Source organism: Entelurus aequoreus, linkage group LG01 (assembly GCF_033978785.1).
Source record: "Entelurus aequoreus isolate RoL-2023_Sb linkage group LG01, RoL_Eaeq_v1.1, whole genome shotgun sequence".
In the NCBI taxonomy this organism is placed as follows: domain Eukaryota; kingdom Metazoa; phylum Chordata; class Actinopteri; order Syngnathiformes; family Syngnathidae; genus Entelurus; species Entelurus aequoreus.
The window spans coordinates 78,582,173-78,607,157 of NC_084731.1; the positions used below are offsets into that span (position 1 = coordinate 78,582,173).

The 24,985-nt window shown below is 40.0% G+C and overlaps 1 protein-coding gene across 9 annotated transcripts in view; it reads right to left on the reverse strand.

Moving 5' to 3' along the window:
- LOC133657618 (R3H domain-containing protein 1-like) overlaps positions 1-24,985 on the reverse strand; it is a 101,957-nt gene that overhangs the window by 73,388 nt on the left and 3,584 nt on the right. For 3 of the 9 annotated variants that reach the window (XM_062059170.1, XM_062059186.1, XM_062059149.1), the window contains exons 1-3: positions 10,986-11,368; positions 7,126-7,287; positions 1,411-1,602 (exon numbers count right to left, since the gene is read on the reverse strand). In XM_062059170.1, coding sequence (XP_061915154.1) covers positions 1,411-1,563 — 153 coding nt within the window. In that variant the 5' untranslated portion in view covers positions 1,564-1,602; positions 7,126-7,287; positions 10,986-11,368. Of the gene's footprint in view, positions 1-1,410; positions 1,603-7,125; positions 7,288-10,985; positions 11,372-24,985 lie in introns of those variants that run through there. The other 6 variants (XR_009827308.1, XM_062059202.1, XM_062059194.1 and 3 more) reach the window with 6 other exon arrangements.

Here is a 24,985-nt window from a genome sequence, read left to right on the forward strand (position 1 = left end):
CCATTAGCTGCTATATCTTAAGTGTAGACCATGAAATGTAGAAATTCACAATCTAGTTCTTAGTTAGATATTCACTGTGGTCAGCACTAAGGGGGAGCCAAGCCTTGTGTTATTATTCCAGTTGGCGCTAATTATATTTTTCAGGATATATTTTCGGTGCTGAAGCAGCAAGGGGGTGAATCATCTGGATTGCCGCAGGTGACAGCATATCCCCCAGGCAGTTTGCATTTGACACTGACTGCTACTGAATTTTCATGGAGTAAAGTGTGGAGAAAAGTAGGCGAGCTATCAAGTGCACTCAGCCCACTCAGAGTTCATTAGGCTGCTGACCCCTCCCATATTCCCAGACTTTTGAGCTGGCTTGAGGAAAACAAGACGCTCCGATCATATTTGTCTCTATTGTTCGGACTATGCGGAGCAACTCGGGCGGTCACAGCTTTCGCTACTTAGCATAAAGTGAGTGATTCTCAACTGCTGGGTTATGACCTGTGCGGGATACGGACGGCAATTTTAATATAAGAACATACATTAACTCCATCCAATATGGGGCTTTTATTGTGAAAGGCAAGTCCCGGAAACATACAACCTTTCACATTTGGACCGATATGGTACTGATTCCCAGTATCTGGATTTTCGGTTCTTTTATGTTAATGTGTTCAAAAATTCAATATATATATTTTTCATTCAACATTTAACAGTGAGCGGATACTAGTATCTGTGCTATCTTGTTGTCTTGTTGTTATTATGTTTAGTTTTCTTACACTTCTAAGTCTCATTTGCAAGTATGCATTCATTTCAGTTTGTCCGAGGTGTGTTTTCGTAGTTAGGAAGTAGGCTTTGCCATTGGGTTGACTGTGCCAATATTGTCTTTTGTTGAGTCCTACAAAGTATTTATACTGCAAGTACTGTACTTATTACACACCAGCGGTTTGACGGTAACGTACATCTTGGGTGTAGTTTTCATTACCAAATTTAGAGGTGTTGAAATCGCCATGTTAAGTCGCTAATGCTATCCAGTAGCATACTACTGCATTTTGAGCATTATTTTTTGAATGCTTTATTTTAGGCATACTTGCTTTATCAACATAGAAAATTGACAAATGACCCAGAGGAAGTCTGCTACAAACAATTAATTGCCAAGTCAGCAACTGAAATACATTATCAAGTGTGGGTCTTGTTTTTTACAGTTCGAGATATTTTAAAGACTTTTATAAGAAAAACGATGCCAGGTTAGAATGTCATCCTTAGTTTGTGCTCAATGCAGAGAAATCTGTCAAATGCATGATTTTGTGGCCTTTAATTTTGTATAGCCATGAAGATATTCTTAAGAATGCGCACATATCATGGGTGTGTATTTGTGTTTAAAAGGTTGATAGATTTTCAAATACAATTGAAGACAAAAACATTTACCTTGGGTTCCTTTGTATTGATGCTGCCAGGATCGTCTTTGTCGCCCTTCTCAGACACCTCGGACTGAATGGCGTTGTCCTTTCGATTTGACGCGGTGTCGTCAGCCTCGGAAACCTTCATTGTTTCAGTGTCAGCTTTATCAGACATTCTCATTGCAAATTTTTGAGGAAGATGTTGGCGAAGACAGAGCACCTGAAAGAGATACAAATAATATCTTAACAGTTTATATATATTTTACATATAAAAAAACAAGGTGCTAAACCAGGGGTGTCCAAACTACAGCCCGCCGGCACTAGTCCAATAAGCAATTTGGCCAGGCGTGGTGTTTTCATATATTACACAAATAGTCAGTGGACTTATAGGTGACATTTTTGCCACCATCTGGTGGCAACTCAAGTCAGTGGCCATTAATTGTACATCAATGTAAATGTGTGCACAGCAATTACTTATATGACCCAATCCAAACAAACTTCCCTAGTCATGATGTAGAAAAAAAGAAATCAACCAGCACAAAAATTCAACAAACATGGTCGCACATAACACATCCTGTTCCAATCAGCATAAGAAAAAACCAAAACTGTGCTAAACTTTTAATTCCAGAATTATTGATAACGAAAAACAAGACAATGTAACGGTTGCTGGGGCGGGTGTAGGCTAGTTTTGAGGTGCGGCTTTGTGAAGGCTCATCCTTTTAGGGGCAGAGGGATCATCAATCATACGGCATATGATTGATGATGATGATGGCAGGTCCAGAGAGAGGTTTCTGTGACATAGTGGAACTCAAGTAAGTTTTAATAAGATTCAGCTTGGAAAAACTTTTGTCCTTCATGAACTTAGAGTTCATAGTCAGGCAGAGAAAAAAAAAAGAAAACTGTGCCTGCATTTACATGATGCATTAGCCCAACAGTCCGCACAGATTTGTTTTTTAATACTCATTTTTAAACCACCATTTCACATAACCCAATAAATCACATGTATGAGGGAAATACAATTTATTGGAAGCAGTTTGTTTGCTTGTCTATCCCTCGCCTTTGTGTTTTTCACTCAGTCACACACAACCTCTGCAGTCGCAAATCGATCTCCCGCCGGCACGTCCCCTGCCCCTTGCCTTTTCTTCGGACAGTGAGTGACACGTACAACCTCTTGACACAACTTCTCAGCAGCAAGTTGACGCCCACTCCACTAACTGTAGTCGAGAAGAAGTGGCAAGGGCTCTCACATGAATTGCGCCCTGGGCGGTCGCCCACAATTCCCATAGAAAAAACTGCTTCATTGTCCTTGGATACAGGACGACTTTCAGGGCAAAAGCCAAACGACTTTAAATGAGTAGCGAATGGTAGTTTTTGCATTTAGATTAGTTATTGTGTAGTAGGGCTGGGAGATAAAATAATATCACTATATACCGCGATAGAAAATCGTATATGCGTTGGTGTATAAATTTCTTTCTTTGTTGTAAGAAACCGGAAGTTTTGAAGCAAAGTTGGTTGCATAGACAAAGGCATTCGCTCTCTGGTAACCTAGCAACACGGGAAATGATCACCCTGGGAGTGACACCATAGCAGACAATCAGGTAACAGTATCAACTATCAAGTTTGGTTGTGCCATCTTGTTGATTCTTTGTATGGAGTGAGAAGAGAAAGCAAAAGAGTGCTGCAGAGAGCAAAGAAGTTGTGGATGATACAGGAAATAACCTCAACAGTACGGCAGTTTTTTATAAATCTTTGGGCACCTAAGAATTCCATCCGATTTGGATTTCTGGGTTGACAACTCGATTCAGAATCGATTCAACCCAATTTTCATAATGTATTACTCGATAAAAAAATTATAACGATTTCTTTTCAAAACAGGTTACAGGTTAGAAAAGCTCATTCTGGTTTAAAAATTATTCTTGTAAAAAAGGTATCTATTTTTGTGTGTGTATTTTTGTATATAAAATAATAAGGAAATAGTTTAAACAGTGTTGATATTGGAACACTGCCATTCTGTGTTTGCTTACTATAACTAAATAAAATTTAACATGTGATCGTATCGGTCGATCTCACTCATGGATGATCGGTATTGGCAGTATAAAACCTCAATCGCAACGTCCCTATTCCTCTACAGTTTCCTACCTAATGGTGGTGCTTAGCATCGAGTGGCAGACAATTCCTCCATGTCAAAGTAATTGACTTCTGGCGCAGCCCCCTGCTCCCCCTGTGTTCTTCTGTCGAGCAAATGTTGTGCCGGGCCGAGAGGCTTGCTAAAACACAGCTGGCAAGTGCAGCGTCCGATGCTGAATTTCAATGACCTGTCAGATGTTTGACAAAAGCAAGGCTTGCTGCTGCTGCTTTACATTATTTTTACATTCTGAGAGAAAACAGCTTAATTCTCCAGAGTGCTGCACATTCCTTTGAATATTTAGTGTCTCTTACTGACATTTTGATGGGTGAAATCTCCGGAGTTGTTGAAATATTTGCATTATTGGACAGATATTGCCACGAGCCAGTGGATCAGCATTCTGTCCTTTACTGCATCCTTCATTCCACCAAACACAATTTTTCACCGGGACAGACTTTCTTTTCTAAAAAGTTTCAGAGATCGATTAGCTTTGTTTTATTGAGCGTCACTTCATCCTTAGTGCTTTATTAAGGGACACAGTCAGACATGTGAGTAACGAGTAGGACTGTGAATCTTTGGGCACCACAAGATTAAATTCAGAATCGATTCTTTATTCCAAATCTACACTTTATTAACATTCGGTGCCAGTTTTATGATTAAATACATTCCCCCATAAAATAAACAGCTTTGATCCATTTCTATATGCCTTGAAAGGAAACTGGTTTTACTTTATAAAATGTTTCCCAAACATAATAAAGTAAAATCTGTACAGCAAATATGGGCACTTTAATCAACAATATGATGTACCTGATGATTTACTTGAGTGGCTGGACAGGACAGACAAAAAAAATAAATAATCAAAAATCAAAAAATTGTTTTGTTTTTTTTAATCTATTGAGAATAGTTACAAATAGGAATCACTAATAATCTGAAAATCTTTGTTTTCTTTTCTTTACACACCTACTAACATTTTAAGCTAAACTTCAATGAACTATGCTGTCTCGTCATACAAGTCAGCTGCTATAAAAATGTAGGCAACACTTTAGTATGGGGAACATATTCTAAGTAACAAAGACTTAATTTAGAGTTATTTGGACACTAGGGGAACATATAAGGGTTAGCGTTACTAATAAGCAATAATTCTGAGGTTATTGAGGGAAGACTCTTAGTTAATGGCTTAGTGGTTGTATAATAAGGCCATGCAGAATAAGGCATTAATAAGCACTTAATAATGACTAATTAAGAGCCAATATGTTACTAATTTGCATGTTAATAAGCAACTAATTAATGGTGAATATGTTCCCCATACTAAAGTGTTACCGAAATGTGTTTTATATGCAATACGTAGGGATGCACTGTATATATTTTTTTTCTTCAAGCAAATACCTATAACTTCCTGCTTCAATATCAAACTTATTCATATTTATAATTTTTAAATAGGGATTTGACGATAGTTTGTGCACAGATGGAAGTAGGAAAGTGTCAAACAAAGGTGGATATGACGAACTGTACCAAATATGACATCACATCCATGAATCTGTGAAGCTTATATCCTGATTAGGGATGGGTAGTGTTTACATTTTAACCGATACTAAAACCAAATTGGTACTTTAAAGGCGGTGCCAGTGCTTAACAGGTGTCCAAATCGGGACTTAAAAAATTTCAAAAGTGCACATTTTTGTCAAACAAAAACACATTTTTCATTTTAATGGCATTTTGTGACATTGAAGTTGAACAGACTAGTAATTTAAATACTTCTGTGACAAATTAAATTAAATGATAAAGACTTACTTGAGTTGCAATGTTTGATGCTCAAAATTCTGGGTGAACTTGAATGCTGGAACCGTCATGAGGAAGTGGTGTGTTGTTTTTGTGAATACTTAGGTTTGCAGTGTCAAGATCAATGTTTTTTTTTCCTAGCGGAGTGTTTGCAGGGCATTTGGTAGTAATGAAGTCTCGCATGACCAAAAGCCATGTTTACATTGTGAGGTAGGGCTGGGCGATTAAACAATATCAATATACAGTACATTGCAATAGACATGTAATCAATATTTAAAAATTTCATTCGATAAAATGTCAGAAAATATTTTTTCTACTTTGTAGAAAGAAATCAGAAGTTGCGGAGCAAGGTTGGTTGCATGAACAAAGGCACTCGCTCTCTGGTAACCGAGCAACGCAGGAAGTGATCACTGATCAGTGGGAGTGACGCTAACAGCCAATCAGGTAGCAGTATCAACTATTACGTTTGGTTGCAACATCTTGTTCTTTGAATGGAGTGAGGAGAGAAGGTAAAAAATTAAGAAATTGTGGAGAAATTAGTCACCTGGACAGTATGGCACTTAAAAAAAAAAAAAAGTTTTTATTTTATTTATTTTTTTAAAAAGGGACAGGAGTCAGACCAATATGGTCTGTAAATGACCAGTAATGCCATACCACCTTAGCCGCTAAGGCTGCAGAAAATAGTTGTCATGTTTCTGTTTACATTTTCACACTTTGCGCTACTTTGTTACACTTTAAGCATTTCTTACATATTCCTTATTTTTGCACCTTCATTTTAAGAGCTTATTGTTAAATGTTCAATGTGATTTTACTATTTTGTTTACGTTGAGTGTTTTCCATGTTTGTGTTCACATTTAATTTCCTTTCTGGCTTCATAGCTGAGGGGATTATAATCAGAGGAAGGTTACATTTTAAATAAAAATGTTCACATTTAATATATTTCTCTACTTGTCCTTATTTTTGATGGGTCATTAAAAATATCAAAAATTATCGATATCAACTGATAAAAATACATATTGTGATACAGTTTTCAGCCATATCGCCCAGTCATACTGTGTGGCAGACCTGGGCAAAATACGGCCCCCGGACCACATGCGGCCCGTTAAGATTTTCAATCCAGCCCGCAAGACGTTCTACATAATTTTTCTAGACCTTTAACATCAAAACTGTTGTCGCCATTATGATGTGCAGTGCTGTTTTTAAATTACCGTAAGTCTTGAACTATAGAAAGTGTTTCAATGGTGTTATACGAGTTATTACGGTAATCTACGTCACAGCAGCTCAGACTAGAAACAAACCAGAGTGGGCGGGGTTTGTTTTCAGAGCAGCCAGCACAAAACGCATGTGTCAGGAACAGATGTGGAAGCACATTTTTACAAGATAATATATCATATTGTAGGTGTTTATTACACTTTGCATTCTTATTTTGCTGTTTTTTACATTTTTGTTGTGTTTTGCTTGGTCTGAGAAGTAGAAGAGGATCGGCGTTCATATGTTGTTAATATTCACTGTTTTATTGTTCATAGTTAATATTGTAAATCCCACTTTCTTTATTTTAATGCACATTTTGGGTGTCCCATTTAGTAAAAAAAAATGTAAAATTCCATTCCGTTTTTTTGGGGTGGTCCGTCATAAAGTTTTTAGAACTCTATTGGACATTGTGACTTTTGGTATTAGTGTTCCTGAAAAAAAGGGACCCAAACACACATACTGTACAGCAGATTTTTACAGCTAAATGTGTACATATAATTTATCCACACATACACATTGGCCCCTCAGACACATTTTTTTCTCTCAAAAAATCATAGCAGTTCCCTAACTTGGAAAGGGAAGACATACTTGGTGCGTAGCCAGTTGAGAAGGTAGTGGCAAAGGAGGAGGTGGCTGGTGAAGTTGACAGGGCCAAGCCTACCGATTCCGCCAGACACTTATTTTCCATGTCTGCTTCAGCTGCTCTGCACGGCAACCGGGGCCTCCGACACCCACATGACCCTCGCTGACCTGCCGTGGAAGGAAGCACAGAGGTTAGTGCTACAGCGTTTTTTTTGTTTTTTTTTAGGGCTGGGAGAGGTCAGGGGTTGGGAGCGGCAGCACCTTCAGAGAGTCAGCAGATTTTAAATATTTGTGGCCAACGACGTGTATTTTTGGGCCTATGCGTGCCGGTGTGCCATAAATAATGGATGAGCGCAGAGAGGAATGCGGCGGAGGCAACGGGAACATTAGGTATTCAGAGGGAAGCGGGGAAAGAGAGCATTTCTTCACTCAGAACCCTCGTTTGGTGGCACACGCATATCAAATCACCTGGCTAGATTTTAGAGGAGTCTTTTTTGAGCGACAAGGTGACCCGAGTTGGGGTTTCAAAGAAAAAAGAAAGTGACTTAGGTACAGTAAAATGTGGTATTGTTACTGTACAACACCATCTTGCATAGGGTAATTCTGTTGAAGGGTCCCGACTCCCTTTAATGAAAGGTACCGTTTTCCGTGGCTGCCTAGAGGGCGATGGCGTTCTCTCGCCCTCTTCCTGGTCTGACCATGTAAGCTACGCCCCCACAGCAAATAGGATAATGTCACGCTACGAATGCAGCGTTTGGAAAAGCTTGTTAAAATGTACTTACTGGTTAAACAGGAATGTATTAGCAACCCTAACATTTGCTACTTGATTCCTTTTGTTCTTGAAGATCTTATTTTTTCACATGCGGCACATCTTTTTATACTTCTAACTGTGAAAAATGTGTCAAACTCATTTTAGCTCATTTTAGCATGCAGGAAAATATGTGCACACGCGGGCCGGACTATCAAAATCATGGCATTAAAACTAAAAAATAAAGACAACTTCAGATTGTTTTTTTGGTCTTACTTTGGCCAAAAATAGAACAAACACATTCTAAAAATATTACAATAAAAATATAGAAAAAAATACTGGCAGCGGTAAAGTTTAGATCCATGAAGTAAAGAAGAAAGTGAATAAATGTTTATAACTGAATAAATTTACATATGCATAAAAACGTTTTTTGTATTAAAAAAAAAAAAAAAGAATTAACGTTTATGACAACCTTTTTCCAAAACAATATAGAATGTGAGATATAACAGGATAATGCATACATTTATAATTTGTTTTTAAAACGGTTACAAAAAAGTGGGACCCCAAAAATTTACTGTGGGACCCCATTTTTATGACTTAATGGGGTCCCCATTTTGAAAATTCCTAGCGCCAACACTGATGGAGTATTGGTGCGTGCAAAACGGCAGCAGGCGGCTGTGGCCTGCGGGCCGGCTCTAATACTAATCAAATATCATCCCGGGGGCCATAGATAATTCATATCTGGCCCGCGGGCTTTAACTTTGACACATAGGTCTTAAACCACTACTGGTAACATAATTTTAGCAACTGTTGGTGTTCTTAAAATGTTTTTATTTAAAAAGGTATTTAAAGGTGCAGCACCTTTAAATACAATCATCTTATATCTTTCAAAATGGGACATTAGTGCTTTTGTTAGCTTGCTGTGGCGGCTCATAGTTTCTGATAAACACCAGATTACTCCATGCTTACCCATTTCTCATCGTATCCCCTACTCCTCCTGCTTTCGCTAATCTCAAATCGGTGGCGCAGGGCCAAGGCTGGCACCCAGCGGTGCCAATTTGCCAAGCAGGCCTGGCTGTGCTGCTCGTTACACGCTCTTTTGTTTCGAGCCGAAAAAGGGTCAAGTGGAATCCTTGCTAAATCTACAACCTTCCTACGCATGAAGCTGCAGCCTTTATCGGCGCGTGATACCTGTCACCACACAAAAGCATCGGTGCACAGACGGTCTCGGCGCGACCACACATCGAGCCTGTGCGCGCGTGCTCTACGAATTAGCCCGTTGGCTCCTCGCCGTTGAAATTGCAGCACGCACCATTTGTGCATCCTCGGGCGCCGTGCCGTCAATGACTGGGAGTGGCTCGCCGCAACGACCCTAAAGAGGCTCCCTCTGGCATCGTTCTGTGTCACCTCACCTCATCCCGACACATAAAACTGCCATACGAGCAGACTCCAACACAGCGCATCGGAGCCAAAATGGAAGGTGTTTCAATAAGAGAGTAATTAGAATCCGGTAAACATGGGAATAGGTCATTTTGTCATCAGAATACAATCTAATTTAAACAAGCAATGATCTTTTTTGGCTGACCTCATTTCCTGCTTTATTGGGGAAGAGAGAGAGAAAAAAAAAAGAAAGTACAAGGTTAGGCGGATGGTCGTCTATTGAGCAGAGTTGATAATACTCCAGGCTCTTAGCGGACGACTCTTACGGACAATTTTGTTGGATGGCAGGCTAATGAAAAAAATCCCCATCACTGTGAGCCACATAAGAGGCTGCAAGTGATGACATGCGCGGGTGGAGAAATTCGCCGGGCGAGGTGAGGGGTCCCCGTGCTTGATGCCGGCGCATTCCGGCACACGCGAGTTATTTTCTGTCCTCTTCACACGCAAATTTCCCACCTTTCCCTCCCACAACTCGGCTATGTTCTGCGTGGGTCGGGGGCTCTTGCCTGGGCTAAAACCACCTCAAGTGGGAGGTGAAGGACCCTCAGTGCCACCCCTCCAAGTTCAACTATCTGCGGTTCAAGTGGAGAGATACGGCGAGGAGTTGAGAGGGGGTGAAAATACAAACAAAACAAAAAAAAACGCATTTATCACCGACGATAAATGTCAGCTATGAAGACAGCTTGTGTTTCAACAAGCAACCAGGCGGCGTGGAACAAAAGCACTGACACAACAAAGATATGTGGGCGACGACCTATCGCTCTTCAATTTGGAGTAACAACTACACCGACACCAAGTCCCTAAAATGAGACATTTTGACGACGGGAAAGAAAACAACGCGCACGTCGTGACATGCCGAGCACAGGTCTGCGTTTGGTACGAGACATGCACGCTGGCTAATAAAATAAAACACCCCATGAACGGCTAATTAGGGGGCTGATGCAGGTTTGCACTGGGAAAATTGATTCCTGCGTTTCGCTCGGCCGAGTAACTAATCTAGCATTTTCTCGCTGTTTCTTCTAATTGCAAAGCCAGGAAGCATTGACAGGGGAGCCGGGAAGCCATTAGTGCAAAACGCCAATGAAATGATCGCACTTTCATCCGCTGCTACCCTTAATTTTAGGGCAACATGGCCTATAAAAGGAACCGCCAGCAAACGGACGATTAGATTAAGTGGAGAAGCATAAACGAGCCACTAATTGTGCGGCGTGCTCTGCCTCCGGGTCGCATATGGCGATACCGAGCGCATGCAGCCGGCATTAATAAATTAAATTTGCAACAGCGCGTGTAGGTAATCCATTACCCGTCCCAGAGGGGAGCTTCTTGGGGAATATCAATCTGGGCAATTAGGACGATAGACAATAAAACCCCCCGGAAAAGTCACATGCAAGAGGGCTGAGCAACTCAAAAAAAAGTCTGCCACGGTTATTAAAGTCAATTTGCACCTGCGCTCGGCTGGAAAAAAACGAGGCTCGGCCAAGCCTCTTACTCGCCGTCATCTCCCTTAATTATCCTTTAATGACAAGCGAGGCACAGGGAAGAGAAACATCGCGCTGACTTCAACAAAAGTAGCGCACAAAAGAAAGATGTTGATTTTAAAAGCGAAAGAGAGAAAATAGGCGAGACATTAAAAACACACACAGGACAATATGAAGAGACAGGAAGCTGCAGGACCTACCTGCCCGGCAGCTCTACCCTCCATCCCTTCTGCTACTCGGCTCTTTAGTTTCCATGGTGGACAGGAGGCACTATTTGCTGAAGAGGAGGCTGGAGTCGCCTCCCAGCTCGCTCCTCTGGCTGCTGCCTCCTGCACACGCGCTCGGAAGAGTGAGAGTGCGAGGTGGGAAGAGGGGGGTCTAAAAAGGAGAGCACGAGGAGAGGGGAGGGGGTGACGGTTCTCGCAAAGAGGGAGGGGACGACGCTGCGCAAGCACAAGTCTACCTGCCACAACCCATCAAGCCGGCCAGCCTTGGAGACAGCGCCAAATCAACAGCTGGCCACTGTGTGATGTCAGAGCCCGAGCAGCCAGTCAGGCCGCCCGACCGGCGCTACGGAGGGCTGTATGAACCAAAGTCTGAGTCTAAATGGGTCTCTTCATTAGTTACTCTGCTTTAGGACGGAGGCGGGAGCGGCGGGGAGGAGGAGGAAAGGGCATGCGGGGACATGGGAGGGATAGATTGAGACTGAGATGATGAGGAGGCGGTAGAGAGAGCGAGGGGAGGCCAACCTGCGTTGAAAGGGAGCGGAGGACCATGGAAAAGGGAGGACGGCGGACATTGGCGGCGCGGGCCGCCGCGTACTAGGTGCTCAAACACCAGGTGGAGAGTCGATGGGGAGGCGCTGGCTGCGGAGAGGCCGAGCTGTTCACTGGGCTGGCGTCCCAATAAAGCTGGCACCCTGCGTCTCGCACAAGTCGACGAAGCTACGGCTAATCCTACTTGACTCGCAACCTGAACACACTGAAAGGACACCTTGTTCAAGACAGCAATCCACTTGAGGCAAACTAGAAATGGATCTGCTGGAAACAATTAACCAGTGTTAAAAATGTCATTAAAATACCCAATATCGCACCTCTTTTGTACACGCAAGATGATGGGACGTGGAGGTGAGAGGGCACGAACATACACACAAAGCGCTTTCATCGCAATGTCGCCAAGATCTGCGGCCTAAAGCCTAGACTGCTATTATGTGATTGTTTTTTTTTCGCCATCACTGACACTTTTAACAGCAAACGCTGTGGGCGGAAAGTTCCTGCTGTCACTTAGCAACTAGCATCGGGCTGCGACAGCCGATGCGATCCTTCCACGGCGCCGCTCGTCTCTGGCAAATTTATTATTGTGCCTCCTTTTTCTTATGAAAAGGTCGCCGATTAAACAAACACTTTATGGATTGGTAGCTGCATTATTTAATAGCCTGTACGAGATAATACAGGAAAGGGAGATTTCCCCCTGGAAGGAGCTGAATTATTTATTTAATCTTGTTGACAGCTGCGACACCTCTTCAACCCCAATACTGGACCATATCATCCCTTCCAAATGGCATAAGCTGATAGTCAATAAATCAATTAATAGAATGAAAATGACCTCAATAACTTCGCCATCATTGATAAATTGCTATGGCCGTACTAGAGGGTTCACTCTTGTTCACACATCGCCTTCTGCACCCCAGCGGGATTATTCAACGGTAAAAATAAATGAACGGTAGGCCTGGGCCGATAACAAATTTTGCTTGACGATATATGGATCTGCAAATCATTACGATAAACAATAGTATTGCCATTATTTTTATACGACCAAATTAACCATTGATGTAATGACAACACACAATACTATATATATGTATATCCTTTCACATGCAATAAACTTGTATTTCTCGTGTATTTTAACATTGTAGTGGGATTGAAAACTTATAATTCTCCAAGTTAAATAATAAATTAAAATTAAATATACTTTGTTAGCAAAATTTTGCACTTGAATAAAAATTACAACCAAAAGCAATACAATATCTTAAGGGGATGGGGGCTCAAATATACACAATAACAATAGATAAAATACCTGAATAAAGTATTGACAAAGTTGCACTTCAGTATTGAACATGTAGGCAGAGGTAGAGTTGTACATTATTTAACTGACAATCAAGTCAGGACCTTCTTAAAAGTGCTAAAACAACATAAACACTACAGTTCAAACAGAGGTATTAACAGTAAAATTAAGTTTGTAAGATTCCGAGTGAAGAACTCAGACATGACAAAACATGACAGCACTTTAAAAAAAAAAATGCTAGTTTTATAACAATGTTATTTTACCACACTTTCTGTGAGCACACACCATTTTGCACGGTTTTGTTTACACTGACCTGGCCTGTTCACCAAACGCAAAGTGAGTGCGGACTGTCGAGTGGTTGTGTTTCAAGTGGGCGTGCAGGTTTGTTGTATTCGCATACTTTGGGCAAACTGGCTTGTCGCCGTTCACGAGCTCATCTTGTTCCAAAGGTTTGAACTGAAATATTCCCACACTGGTGCGGTGGCGTTTGTTTAGTGATCATTCTGCCCATGTTACCTGCTACATGCTAACAGCGGCTCCACTGCACTGCACAAAGAGTCAAAGACACTTAATGAGGACAAGACAATTCACCCACTTCTTTTTATGGTACAAACGCACGCAGCTGCTTAAAGCAACGAAAAGAGTGAATGCTGTTGAAGTTTGCACATGGTGATTTACGGACAGAGAGAGTTGACCCACTAGAGCAGGGGTCGGCAACCCAAAACGTTGAAAGACCAAAAATACAAAAAACTAATCTATCTGGAGCCGCGAATAATTTAAAAAGCCGTATAAAAGTCTTATAATGAAGGCAACACATTACGTAAGTGTCTATATTAGCTACAATAGCCTACTATCAAAATGACTGTCACAGGCTGAAGCAAATCTTTGTTGACAGAAATGCTCAAATGTAATATTTAATCTACACATTTTTACAACATTAGAAACCATTAGTAAATCAGAGGCTACTCAGAAGGTGAGATAACTCTAAATTACCGGTACTGTTTTCTATTAGCCAAAGGTATAAATGTGTGTGTCCAAGGCAGACTGTCTTCTTTTAATGGTTTTATTCCAATCTTTGGCAAGCTAGGTAATGTTTGCTGTGGTCTGGAACAACATGGCACACAACAATATGAAATGCAGCCAATATTACATACAGATAATGTGTCATGCAAAACTAAATTATATACAAAGAGGCTAAAAGTAAAGGATATTAAATGAGCTCAAATGTACCTACAAATGAGGTATAATGATGCAATATGTACATACAGCTAGCCTAAATAGCATGTTAGCATTGATTAACTTGCAGTCATGCACTGACCAAATATGCCTGATTAGCACTCAAACAAGTCAACAACAACAAAGCGCACCTATGTGCATTCACGCACAGTACGAAACGTTTGGTGGACAAAATGTGAAAGAAGGAGCGGAAGATTTGACATGTAAACAAACTGTTGCGTCACAGTCCACACTATGGTGTGTTCAAGAACCACCGAAATTAGTAGGTCCAAAACGATGTTCACCAAAATACTCTCATCAGTGAAGCATACACACAAACATATTAAACAGTGGGCTTTCTAATCACTGGGAAGGTTTGTGTCATGTTTGTGCTCAAAAAACATACTAAAACAAAACAATTATTTCCCCCCCATCTTTTTCCATTTTCATTATAAAAATGCTCCATGGAGCCAATAGGGCGGCAATAAAGAGCCGCATGCAGCTTGAGAGCCACAGGTTGCTGACCCCCGCAATAGAGCATGACTCGGTTCGTAAGAAGAACCAGGCGGTAACAAAAATTAGGAGAAAAAAAAAAGGATTGAAAAGCCAAATGTCCGGTGTGAGAATACTGCTTTTAACAAGTGAGCAACAAGACCGCATTTTTGAAAAGTGACAGCAACACAGCTCCTCCCCCCCAAAAAACCAACAAAACAGACCGTTTTTCCAACTGCGGGAAAAAAAAACTGCAATTCAAGATTTTTAATATACAATCAAGCGTAATTTTTCCAGACAGAGAATGGATGGATGGATATTGAGTCTATTTCATTTTTAGGTTTGTTTACTTGTTTAGAATAATTAGACATTCCTGAATTTTCAACTATAATGGTTAAAAAAAGGTTGCTTAAAAAAAAAAATACTTGCAATATTTTATTTTATGAGTACATTAGTATTTATTCAGTCTCAAAATAATGCTGACAATAATATTGTTAACGGCAATAATTTGTTGAACAATATATCGTTGAGCAAAATGTGTTATCAGCCCAGGTGTACCTCCAAAGCAGTTTATCATTAATACGATAAACGGTATATAAAATGAACAGTATTAATGATAAACCGTCGTAAAACTTAAATCAAAATTATGGTAAAACCGTGATTATCAACTGCACTTTGATAAACTCACAGACCGGTGATACTCAACAGTTAATTTACCAGAGAAGTAAGCTAGTACACTAATGACTGGCTAGTTAGATTACATGCTAACATAAATACAAGAGACAATAAAAGAAACAACATACCCCCAAACTAAACTTGTATAAACACTAGGGATGTGAATCTTTGGGCACCACACAATTCAGTAACGATTCGATTCAGAATCGATTCAAAACAATTCCCGATTCAAAATGCATCCATTTTCTACCGCTTGTCCCTTTTTTTGGGGATCGCGGGGGGTGCTGGAGCCTATCTTAGCTGCATTCGGGCGGAAGGCGGGGTACACCCTGGACAAGTCGCCACTTCATCACAGGGCCAACACACAAAATCCATACTTTTTTTAATAACATTGGGTGCTAGTTGTATGATTAACTACATTCGTTCATAAAAGATAAACAGCTGTGATAAATTGCTGTATTACTTAAAGGCCTACTGAAATGAATTTTTTTTATTTAAACGGGGATAGCAGATCCATTCTATGTGTCATACTTGATCATTTCGCGATATTGCCATAATTTTGCTGAAAGTATTTAGTAGAGAACATCGACGATAAAGTTCGCAACTTTTGGTCACTGATAAAAAAAGCCTTGCCTGTACCGGAAGTAGCATGACGTCAAAGGTTGAAAGGCTCCTCACATTTCCCCATTGTTTTCAATGCAGCGAGAGCGATTCGGACCGAGAAAGCGACGATTACCCCATTAATTTGAGCGAGGATGAAAGATTTGTGGATGAGGAAACGTGAGAGTGAAGGACTAGAGTGCAGTGCAGGACGCATCTTTTTTCGCTCTGACCATAACTTAGGTACAAGCTGGCTCATTGGATTCCACACTCTCTCCTTTTTCTATTGTGGATCACGGATTTGTATTTTAAACCACCTCGGATACTATATCCTCTTGAAAATGAGAGTCGAGAAAGCGAAATGGACATTCACAGTGACTTTTATCTCCACGACAATACATCGGCGAAACACTTTAGCTACGGAGCTAACGTGATAGCATTGGGCTTAACTGCATATAGAAACAAAAGAAATAAACCCCTGACTGGAAGGATAGACAGAAAATCAACAATACTATTAAACCATAAATACACGGTTAATGCTTTCCAGCCTGGCGAAGGTTAACAATGCTGTTGCTAACGACGCCATTGAAGCTAACTTAGCAACGGGACCTCACAGAGCTATGCTAAAAACATTAGCTATCCACCTACGCCAGCTCTCATCTGCTCATCACCACCCGTGCTCACCTGCGTTCCAGCAATCAACGGTGCGACGAAGGACTTCACCTGATCACCAATGCGGTCGGCGGCTAGCGTCGGATAGCGCGTCTGCTATCCACCTCAAAGTCCTCCTGTTTGTGTTGCTGCAGCCAGCCGCTAATACACCGATCCCACCTACAACTTTCTTCTTTGCAGTCTTCATTGTTCATTAAACAAATTGCAAAAGATTCACCAACACAGATGTCCAGAATACTGTGGAATTTTGAGATGAAAACAGAGCTTTTTGTATTGGATTCAAAGGCGTCCGAATACTTCCGTTTCAACGTTTGACGTCACGCGCATACGTCATCATACATAGACGTTTTCAACCGGAAGTTTAGCGGGAAATTTAAAATTGCACTTTATAAGTTAACCCGGCCGTATTGGCATGTGTTGCAATATTAAGATTTCATCATTAATATATAAACTATCAGACTGCGTGGTCGGTAGTAGTGGGTTTCAATAGGCCTTTAAAAGAAAACCGGTTTTATTTCATAAAATTCTACCCAAATATTTAATAAAGTCAAATACAAATAAGGCAACAAGAGAAGTATCCCACACTTCTCTTTTCTAAAGTAAATCTGTACAGCAGATATAGATCATCTACATCAACAATATGATTTGCCTGAGTGGCAAGACAGGACAGTTTTTAAAAAATTAATCCAATAAGTATCGTTACAAATAAGAATCGCGATTCATTCGAAAATTTCTTTTTTTTACCCCCTGAATAAACACAAGTTACCGTATTTTTCGGACTATAAGTCACAGTTTTTTTCATAGTTTGGCCGGGGGTGCGACTTATACTCGGGAGCGGCTTGTGTGTGAAATTATTAACACATTACCGTAAAATATCAAATAATATTATTTAGCTCATTCACGTAAGAGACTAGAAGTATAAGATTTAATCCGATTTAGCGATTAGGAGTGACAGATTGTTCGGTAAAGGTATAGCATGTTCTATATGTTATAGTTATTTGAATGACTCTTACCATAATATGTTACGTTAACATACCAGGCACATTCTCAGTTGGTTATTTATGCGTCATATAACGTACACTTATTCAGCCTGTTGTTCACTATTCTTTATTTTAAATTGCCTTTCAAATGTCTATTCTTGGTGTTGGGTTTTATCAAATAAATTTCCCCAAAAAATGCGACTTATACTCCTGTGCGACTTATGTTTTTTTCCTTCTTTATTATGCATTTTCGGCCGGTGCGACTTATACTACGGAGCGACTTATACTCCGAAAAATACGGTATGTGAATCTTTCAACAACTCACGATTTAATAGGATTCCAATTCTTGATGGGCTGATTTGATTTACAAAACCCAAAACCAGTGAAGTTGGCACGTTGTGTAAATAGTAAATAAAATCAGAATACAATGATTTGCAAATACTTTTCAACCGATATTCAATTGAATAGACTGTAAAGACAAGATACTTAACGTTCAAACTGGAAAACTTTATTTTTTGCATTTAGCAGCTCATTTGGATTTTGATGCCTGCAACATGTTTCAAAAAAGCTGGCACAAGTGGCAAAGAAGACTGAGAAAGTTGAGGAGTGCTCATCAAACACTTATTTGGAACATCCCACAGGTGAACAGGCTAATTGGGAACAGGTGGGTGCCATGCTTGGGTATAAAAGCAGCTTCTATAAAATGCTCAGTCATTCACAAACAAGGTTGGGGCGAGGGTCACCACTTTGTGAACAAATGTGGGAGCAAATTGTCCAACAGTTTAAAAACATCATTTCTCAACGAGCTATTGCAAGGCATTTAGGGATTTCACCATCTACGGTCTGTAATATCATCAAAAAGTTTCAGGGAATCTGGAGAAATCACTGCACGTAAGCAGCAAGACTGAAAACCAACATTGAATGCCCTTGACCTTCGATCCCACAGGCGGTACTGCATCAAAAAGCGACATCAGTGTGTAAAGGATATCGCCACATGGACTCAGGAACACTTTAGAAAACCACTGTCAGTAACTACAGTTCGTCGCTACATTTGTAAGTGCAAGTTAAAACTCTACAATGCAAAGCCAAAGCCATTTATTAACAACACCCAGAAACGCCGCCGGCTTCGCTGGGCCTGAGCTCATCTAAGATGGATTGATACAAAGTGAAAAAGTGTTCTGTGGTCTGACGAGTCCACATTTCAAACTGTTTTTGGAAACTGTAGACGTTGTGTCCTCCGGACCAAAAGGGGAAAAGAACCATCCGGATTGTTATAGGTGCAAAGTTGAAAAGCCAGCATCTGTGATGGTATGGGGGTGTATTAGTGCCCAAAGCATGGGTAACTTACACATCTGTGAAGGCCCCATTAATGCTGGAATGTACATACAAGTTTTGGAGCAACATACAGTATGTTGCCATCCAAGCAACGTTATCATGGACGCCCCTGCTTATTTCAGCAAGACAAAGCCAAGCCACGTGTTACAGCAGCGTGGCTTTATAGTAAAAGAGTGCGGTTACTAGACTGGCCTGCCTGTAGTCCAGACCTGTCTCCCAGTGAAAATGTGTGACGTAATATAAAGCCTAAAATACCACAACGGAGATCCCGGATTGTTGAACAACTTAAGCTGTACATCAAGCAAGAATGGGAAAGAATTCCACCTGAAAAGCTTCAAAAATTGGTCTCCTCAGTTCCCAAACGTTGTTAAAAGGAAAGGCCATGTAACACAGTGGTAAAACACAGTGGTAAAAATGCCCAAGTGCCAACTTTTTTGCAATGTGTTGCTGCCATTAAATTCTAAGGTAATGATTATTTGCAAAAAAAATTTAGTTCTTCAGTTCGAACATTAAATATCTTGTCTTGCAGTCTATTCAATTGAATATAAGTTGAAAAGGATTAGAAAATCATTGTTGCAGGCATCAAAATCCAAATGAGCTGCTAATTGCAAAAAATAAAGTTTTCCAGTTTGAACGTTAAGTATCTTGTCTTTGCAGTCTATTCAATTGAATATCGGTTGAAAAGTATTTGCAAATCATTTTATTCTGATTTTATTTACTATTTACACAACGTGCCAACTTCACTGGTTTTGGGTTTTGTAAATCAAATCAGCCCATCAAGAATTGCTGGCCCCACCATAGACTGGACTTTCGCTGATGTGTTGGACTTTCACAATATTATGTCAGACACCCTCTCGACATCCATTGCTTTCGGTCTCCCCTAGAGGGGGGGGGGTTACCCACATATGCGGTCCTCTCCAAGGTTTCTCATAGTCATTCACATTGACGTCCCATTGGGGTGAGTTTTCCTTGCCCGTATGTGGGCTCTGTACCGAGGATGTCGTTGTGGCTTGTACAGCCCTTTGAGACACTTGTGATTTAGGGCTATATAAATAAACATTGATTGATTGATTGATTGATTGATTGTATTCTGTTTTTATTTACGAATTACACAATGTGCCAACTTCACTGGTTTTGGGTTTTGTAGAATTGGTTCTTGATTCAACATGATTCCTGATTCAAACTGATTCACTCAATATTTCTTTAAATGCTATTCAATTGTGCACCTTCAACTCACGGCCTGTGCTCTCTTAAACTAGAGTGATCGATCTATACTCTGAGGACTATGGTACGAAAGGTGCCTGCAACAGGAAGCGAACCCACATGATGTCACATCAACCAAATACGCTAGGCTCGTTTTGCAGTTGTCATTAAAAACACTATAAAACTAGGGATGTGCCACCGATCAGTATCGGTCAATTTTGGCTGATATTGTATTTATTCCCCCAGTTGACTAGCTAGAAGCTAAGTGTGTATGTCCATACACAGTGTAGGCACACTCTCTTAAGTTAAAAATAATCACTTCCATTACAGCAAATAAACGCATTTTCTTGGTATCTTAAATATCATTGTCAAGTATTAGAATGGTGCTAAACATGTTATACACTAAGAGAAAGCAGGAACAGGCATGCTAGAAACAACACTAACACCAAGAAATACCTGCTTATTAAAGTATAAGAAGTGTAGATGGAAGCACATTACAGCAAAAGTAAGCAGTTATTAACAGGAAATTGACAAGTAGATTATTAAGAAAGGATAATTTAAAAGCTGGTAACTGTTGATGTGTCAACATTGTCAACGCCAGAAGTGTACAGCAAGTAAGAAAAGCGGATCGATCCATAAATTTGTGGTGTCGACACCAAGGTAAATATAAGTAAATAATCGATACTAGAGTGATTAGGTTGATATTTTGTATTTCATTAAAAAAAAATTTTGTTAACATTTACAAATTCAGGGAATAATTCATTAGACACAGGAAGACTTTGAGAGCGAAAAGGATTTCAATGCATAATAGATTTTTTTTAAAATTTTGTTTACCAATGACTGTTTAATTCAACCAAATATTGTGCTGATATTGTTAAACTATCAATAGCATTCAATGAATAAACTGAAAAATGTACTGTTATTACATGTGATCTGTATCGCTATCGGCCGGATATCACTCATGGTCGATCGGTATAAATTGTTATAATTCACATCAACATTGAAATTGCAGTTTTAACATGTGTGCATTAATAAAAAATAAAAAAAAATATTCGCTGTTTTCCGCCACACAGATCACAGCACCCACATCTTTTTGGTCACAACCACCGTAATAGGAACATTTCATACCTACTGTGTGCACATTTAATTAAGCTATTACATAATTATAATTTAAACTATAATGAGCACTTTAAGCGTATAGTGAGCAAACAATTCTTCATATTAGATGGTGCACATAATATTGATAATGGTGAACGCCAAAGTATGTTTCACGAGGGGATAATCTTATAACCCGGCCGATTATGGTGCATCTAACCTAATTCCAACCGATTCCTTTGCGAAAAACCGTATTAATATGCTCATCGTTATCCGCGGAGGCACCTTGCATGCTGTAAATTTAATCTCTGCACATTTCGACCGTGAGACAATAATTGCCTGTGTAAATGCATCACAATTATTGCGTGTATGGGCCGCTGATTAGACGAGCTGAATGAGGCATTGGCAGTATTAATTACGCTATCTGACAAGCGAATCTAGATAAAGGTTTGGCTGTTTACAACAATTATCTCAATCAACAAGCCAAGTATGACTCCCTTGCAGATGACACTTTGACTAAATTGGAGACCTCTTATTTTGAAAAACTTGCACGCCTTGCTCCCAAACCATACTCTATGCAAGGTGCAGAACAAGTCATTTTCAACAAGTCCAAAAAAACTCACAGCAGAATTTAACTGAATTTAAAGACGGTATGACTTCAGCAATGAAAACAATTGATTGGTAGAATGTGTTGGTAAATCATTTTCATTAAGGGCACACGCCATTTTGCCATTCTTTCTCAGTTAGTGGCAGAAATCATGCAGACAGTAGCCAACATGAAAAACATCCATCCATCCATTTTCTACTGCTTGTCCCTTTCGGGGTTGCTGGAGCCTATCTCAGTTGCATTCGGGCGGTAAGCGGGGTACACCCTGGACAAGTCGCCACCTCATCACAGGGCCAACACAGACAGACAGACAACATTCACACACCAGGGCCAATTAAGTGTTGCCAATCAGTCTATCCCCAGGTGCATGTCTTTGAAGGTGGGAGGAAGCCGGAGTACCCGGAGGGAACCCACACAGTCATGGGGAGAACATGCAAACTCCACACAGAAAGATCCCGAGCCTAGGATTGAACTCAGGACCTTCGTATTGTGAGGCACGTGCACTAACCCCTGTTCCAACGTGCTGCCCCACATGAAAAACAACATACCGGTAATTAATGAATGTATCATATTAGGCAAAACTGTGCAATTTTTGAAAACCAAAATACTGAAAAATTCAATGATCACTGATGTTGGAATCTGTGTATCATTCGATCGTTTGCTTTTCCATTTCAAACCAACACTAGAAAATCAATAAAGGCCATTTTTTCACTTAAATGTTCTAAACAAGGACTACATCAATACACAATTACCTATGAAGTTTTTGAAATTTACCATACCTGCAACTTCAGCTGCACCATTTCTACATACAAATACAAAATTAAAACAACGAAAAATAAATTTTCTTGCAATAAATACATATTTCACACATACAACTGCAACGTGTGTGGACAAACACAATTTTTTTGTGTTTCTATCTTGTTTTCAACATATTTTTTGTGGACTTTTTGAATCTGCAACCACATTATTTCCCCTCCGTGGAATGAATAAAGTCTATCCTATCATACTGTATCTATTAAATAAAACATTGAGCCTACAGATAAGCTGGCTAGTGTATGTTTTGGTCATGGAATTTTCTCTTAAAGATGGAAACTAAATCAACAAAAAAAGATTGGATAGATTGAATTTTATTTTGAAAGACAAAAAATGAAATATAAAAACTGAGCGGACAGGACCAGCTACCCTGGGAACGGGTCGGGATCCCCGGGAGGAGCTTGACAAAGTGGCTGGGGGAGAGGCTCACGACTCAACCTCGGATAAACGGAAGAAGATGGATGGATAGAACAGCGAAGGATGCATGTGCATGTACGAGTCAGTCTGCCCCACAACAAGAGGATAGAAAAAAAGGGAGCTTATTGACTACAGCGCGGACTACAATAGCGGACTCGTGCAAAGCACTTTGGGTAAATTACTACCAGATATAAGATCTCTGCTGACATCACAAGGCAGAAAAAATTCCAAAAGGCTCATTTGGAAGAAGTATGAAGGAAGGCAAGATTGTTTTATAAATATCTCCACAATTTGATTTCAAACACACAAAAACATGTACCAATAGGTAAAAAAAGTTGGTTTTGCATTGTAGGACCCCTTTTATTTTTTGTGTTTTGCCGCTTTCCAAACATGTAATCATGTCAACAGAAGTGTAATGTGTCAGTAAAAGCCTCTAAACTTGCCATTGTAAGTATTCTTAATCCTCCCGGTCCCAAATCTACATCAAACTACTACCGGGTGAACTCGGCGTATCAAAAAGATTCACAAAATGTACATTTATATGCACACATTTGATTCAATAAATATATGTAAGAAAAACTAATCATTCTTTTGAAAAAATAAATAATAATAATTACTAAAAAACATGCATAGTTATCCATGTTTTTAGTGGTGGTTCCAAATTAGGGTTGCCAACCGTCCCTTGAAAAACAGAATTGTCCTGTATCTGGAAACAAAAGTATGTGTACCGTATTGCGCTGTCAAGGGACAAACTTTGTCCCGTATTTTTATTAACGTGCAAATTAAAAATAGGCTGTAAAATATCAATAGATTGGTTCAAATGACAAACGCTTCACAACAGTCTGTACAGACTAGGCCAATGGATGCCAGCGTGACTGATAGAGCACTTTTCAAACTCATTGCCGATCGACTTTTCAGCCATCTGTTCGTTCTGCCTTGGCTGCTGTCACTCTGAGAATTTACGAGGATTGCGGCTCATGACGCAAAATGTACATTGTCTAAATTTTAGAAGTAACTCAAAAGGCTGCACAAGCCACAACGACATCCTCGGCTCAGATATCGCTTTTATGTTGCGAAAAACTGCAATGGAATTGCAGCTAATTACTGTTGACCCACAAGCTCGAAAATGCACAAAAAAAGGGTATATTATGGAAATCTCAGATCCAAAGCCAGGGCAAGTTCGATCGTCGTGAGACATCATTGGAGCAAATGCGTGCTGCCGTGCTTTGCCGCTTGCATAGGGGTGGAGCTTTACTTCCATGTTTGGATTACGGTTGAATGCATTGATAATATAAAATGTAGATTGTTACACTAACTGCTTTAGTAAAACGGAATAAAAGCTCAACAGAGAAGAAAGACAGGAAGCAGTAAGTCTAGTCATTTTTTACCGGAGACATTCACATCATCAAAACATTACAAGACACCTCTCATACTAATCACATACTTCCAGCTTCACAATAATAGCGCTACTTGCAAATCCGGTCCAACAACTATAACCAAAAGAAAAATCATCTTACATTATGATCATGCTGTCCCAAAGATGTTTTGTGATGTAATCTGTGATATTTCTATATAAACAAATGTTTTCTGGCAGATTGAAAAAAAGTCTATATTATTGGCACTGCGATGAGGTGGAGACTTGTCCAGGGTGTACCCCGCCTTCCGCCTGAATGCAGCTGAGATAAGCTCCAGCACCCCCCGTGACCCCGAAAGGGACAAGTGGTAGAAAATGGATGGATGGATTATTTAATCACCTGTTCTAGTTGAAAGTCCGCAATTACATAATGTTTATTATTACATAATAGAGAAGGTTAAAACATTGTCATGCAGAGATATGAATACCATTAACTTGTACAACATGTAATGTACAGAATATCAGAAAGCATTTATTCAGGTAGAAATATCACAGATTACATTACCAAACATATTTGCCAAGCAAACCATGATTGTAACAATCCACATGTTGTGTTAATGGGTGAAACTGGTCTGCCATGAGGTGGCGACTTGTCCAGGGTGTACCCCACCTTCCGCC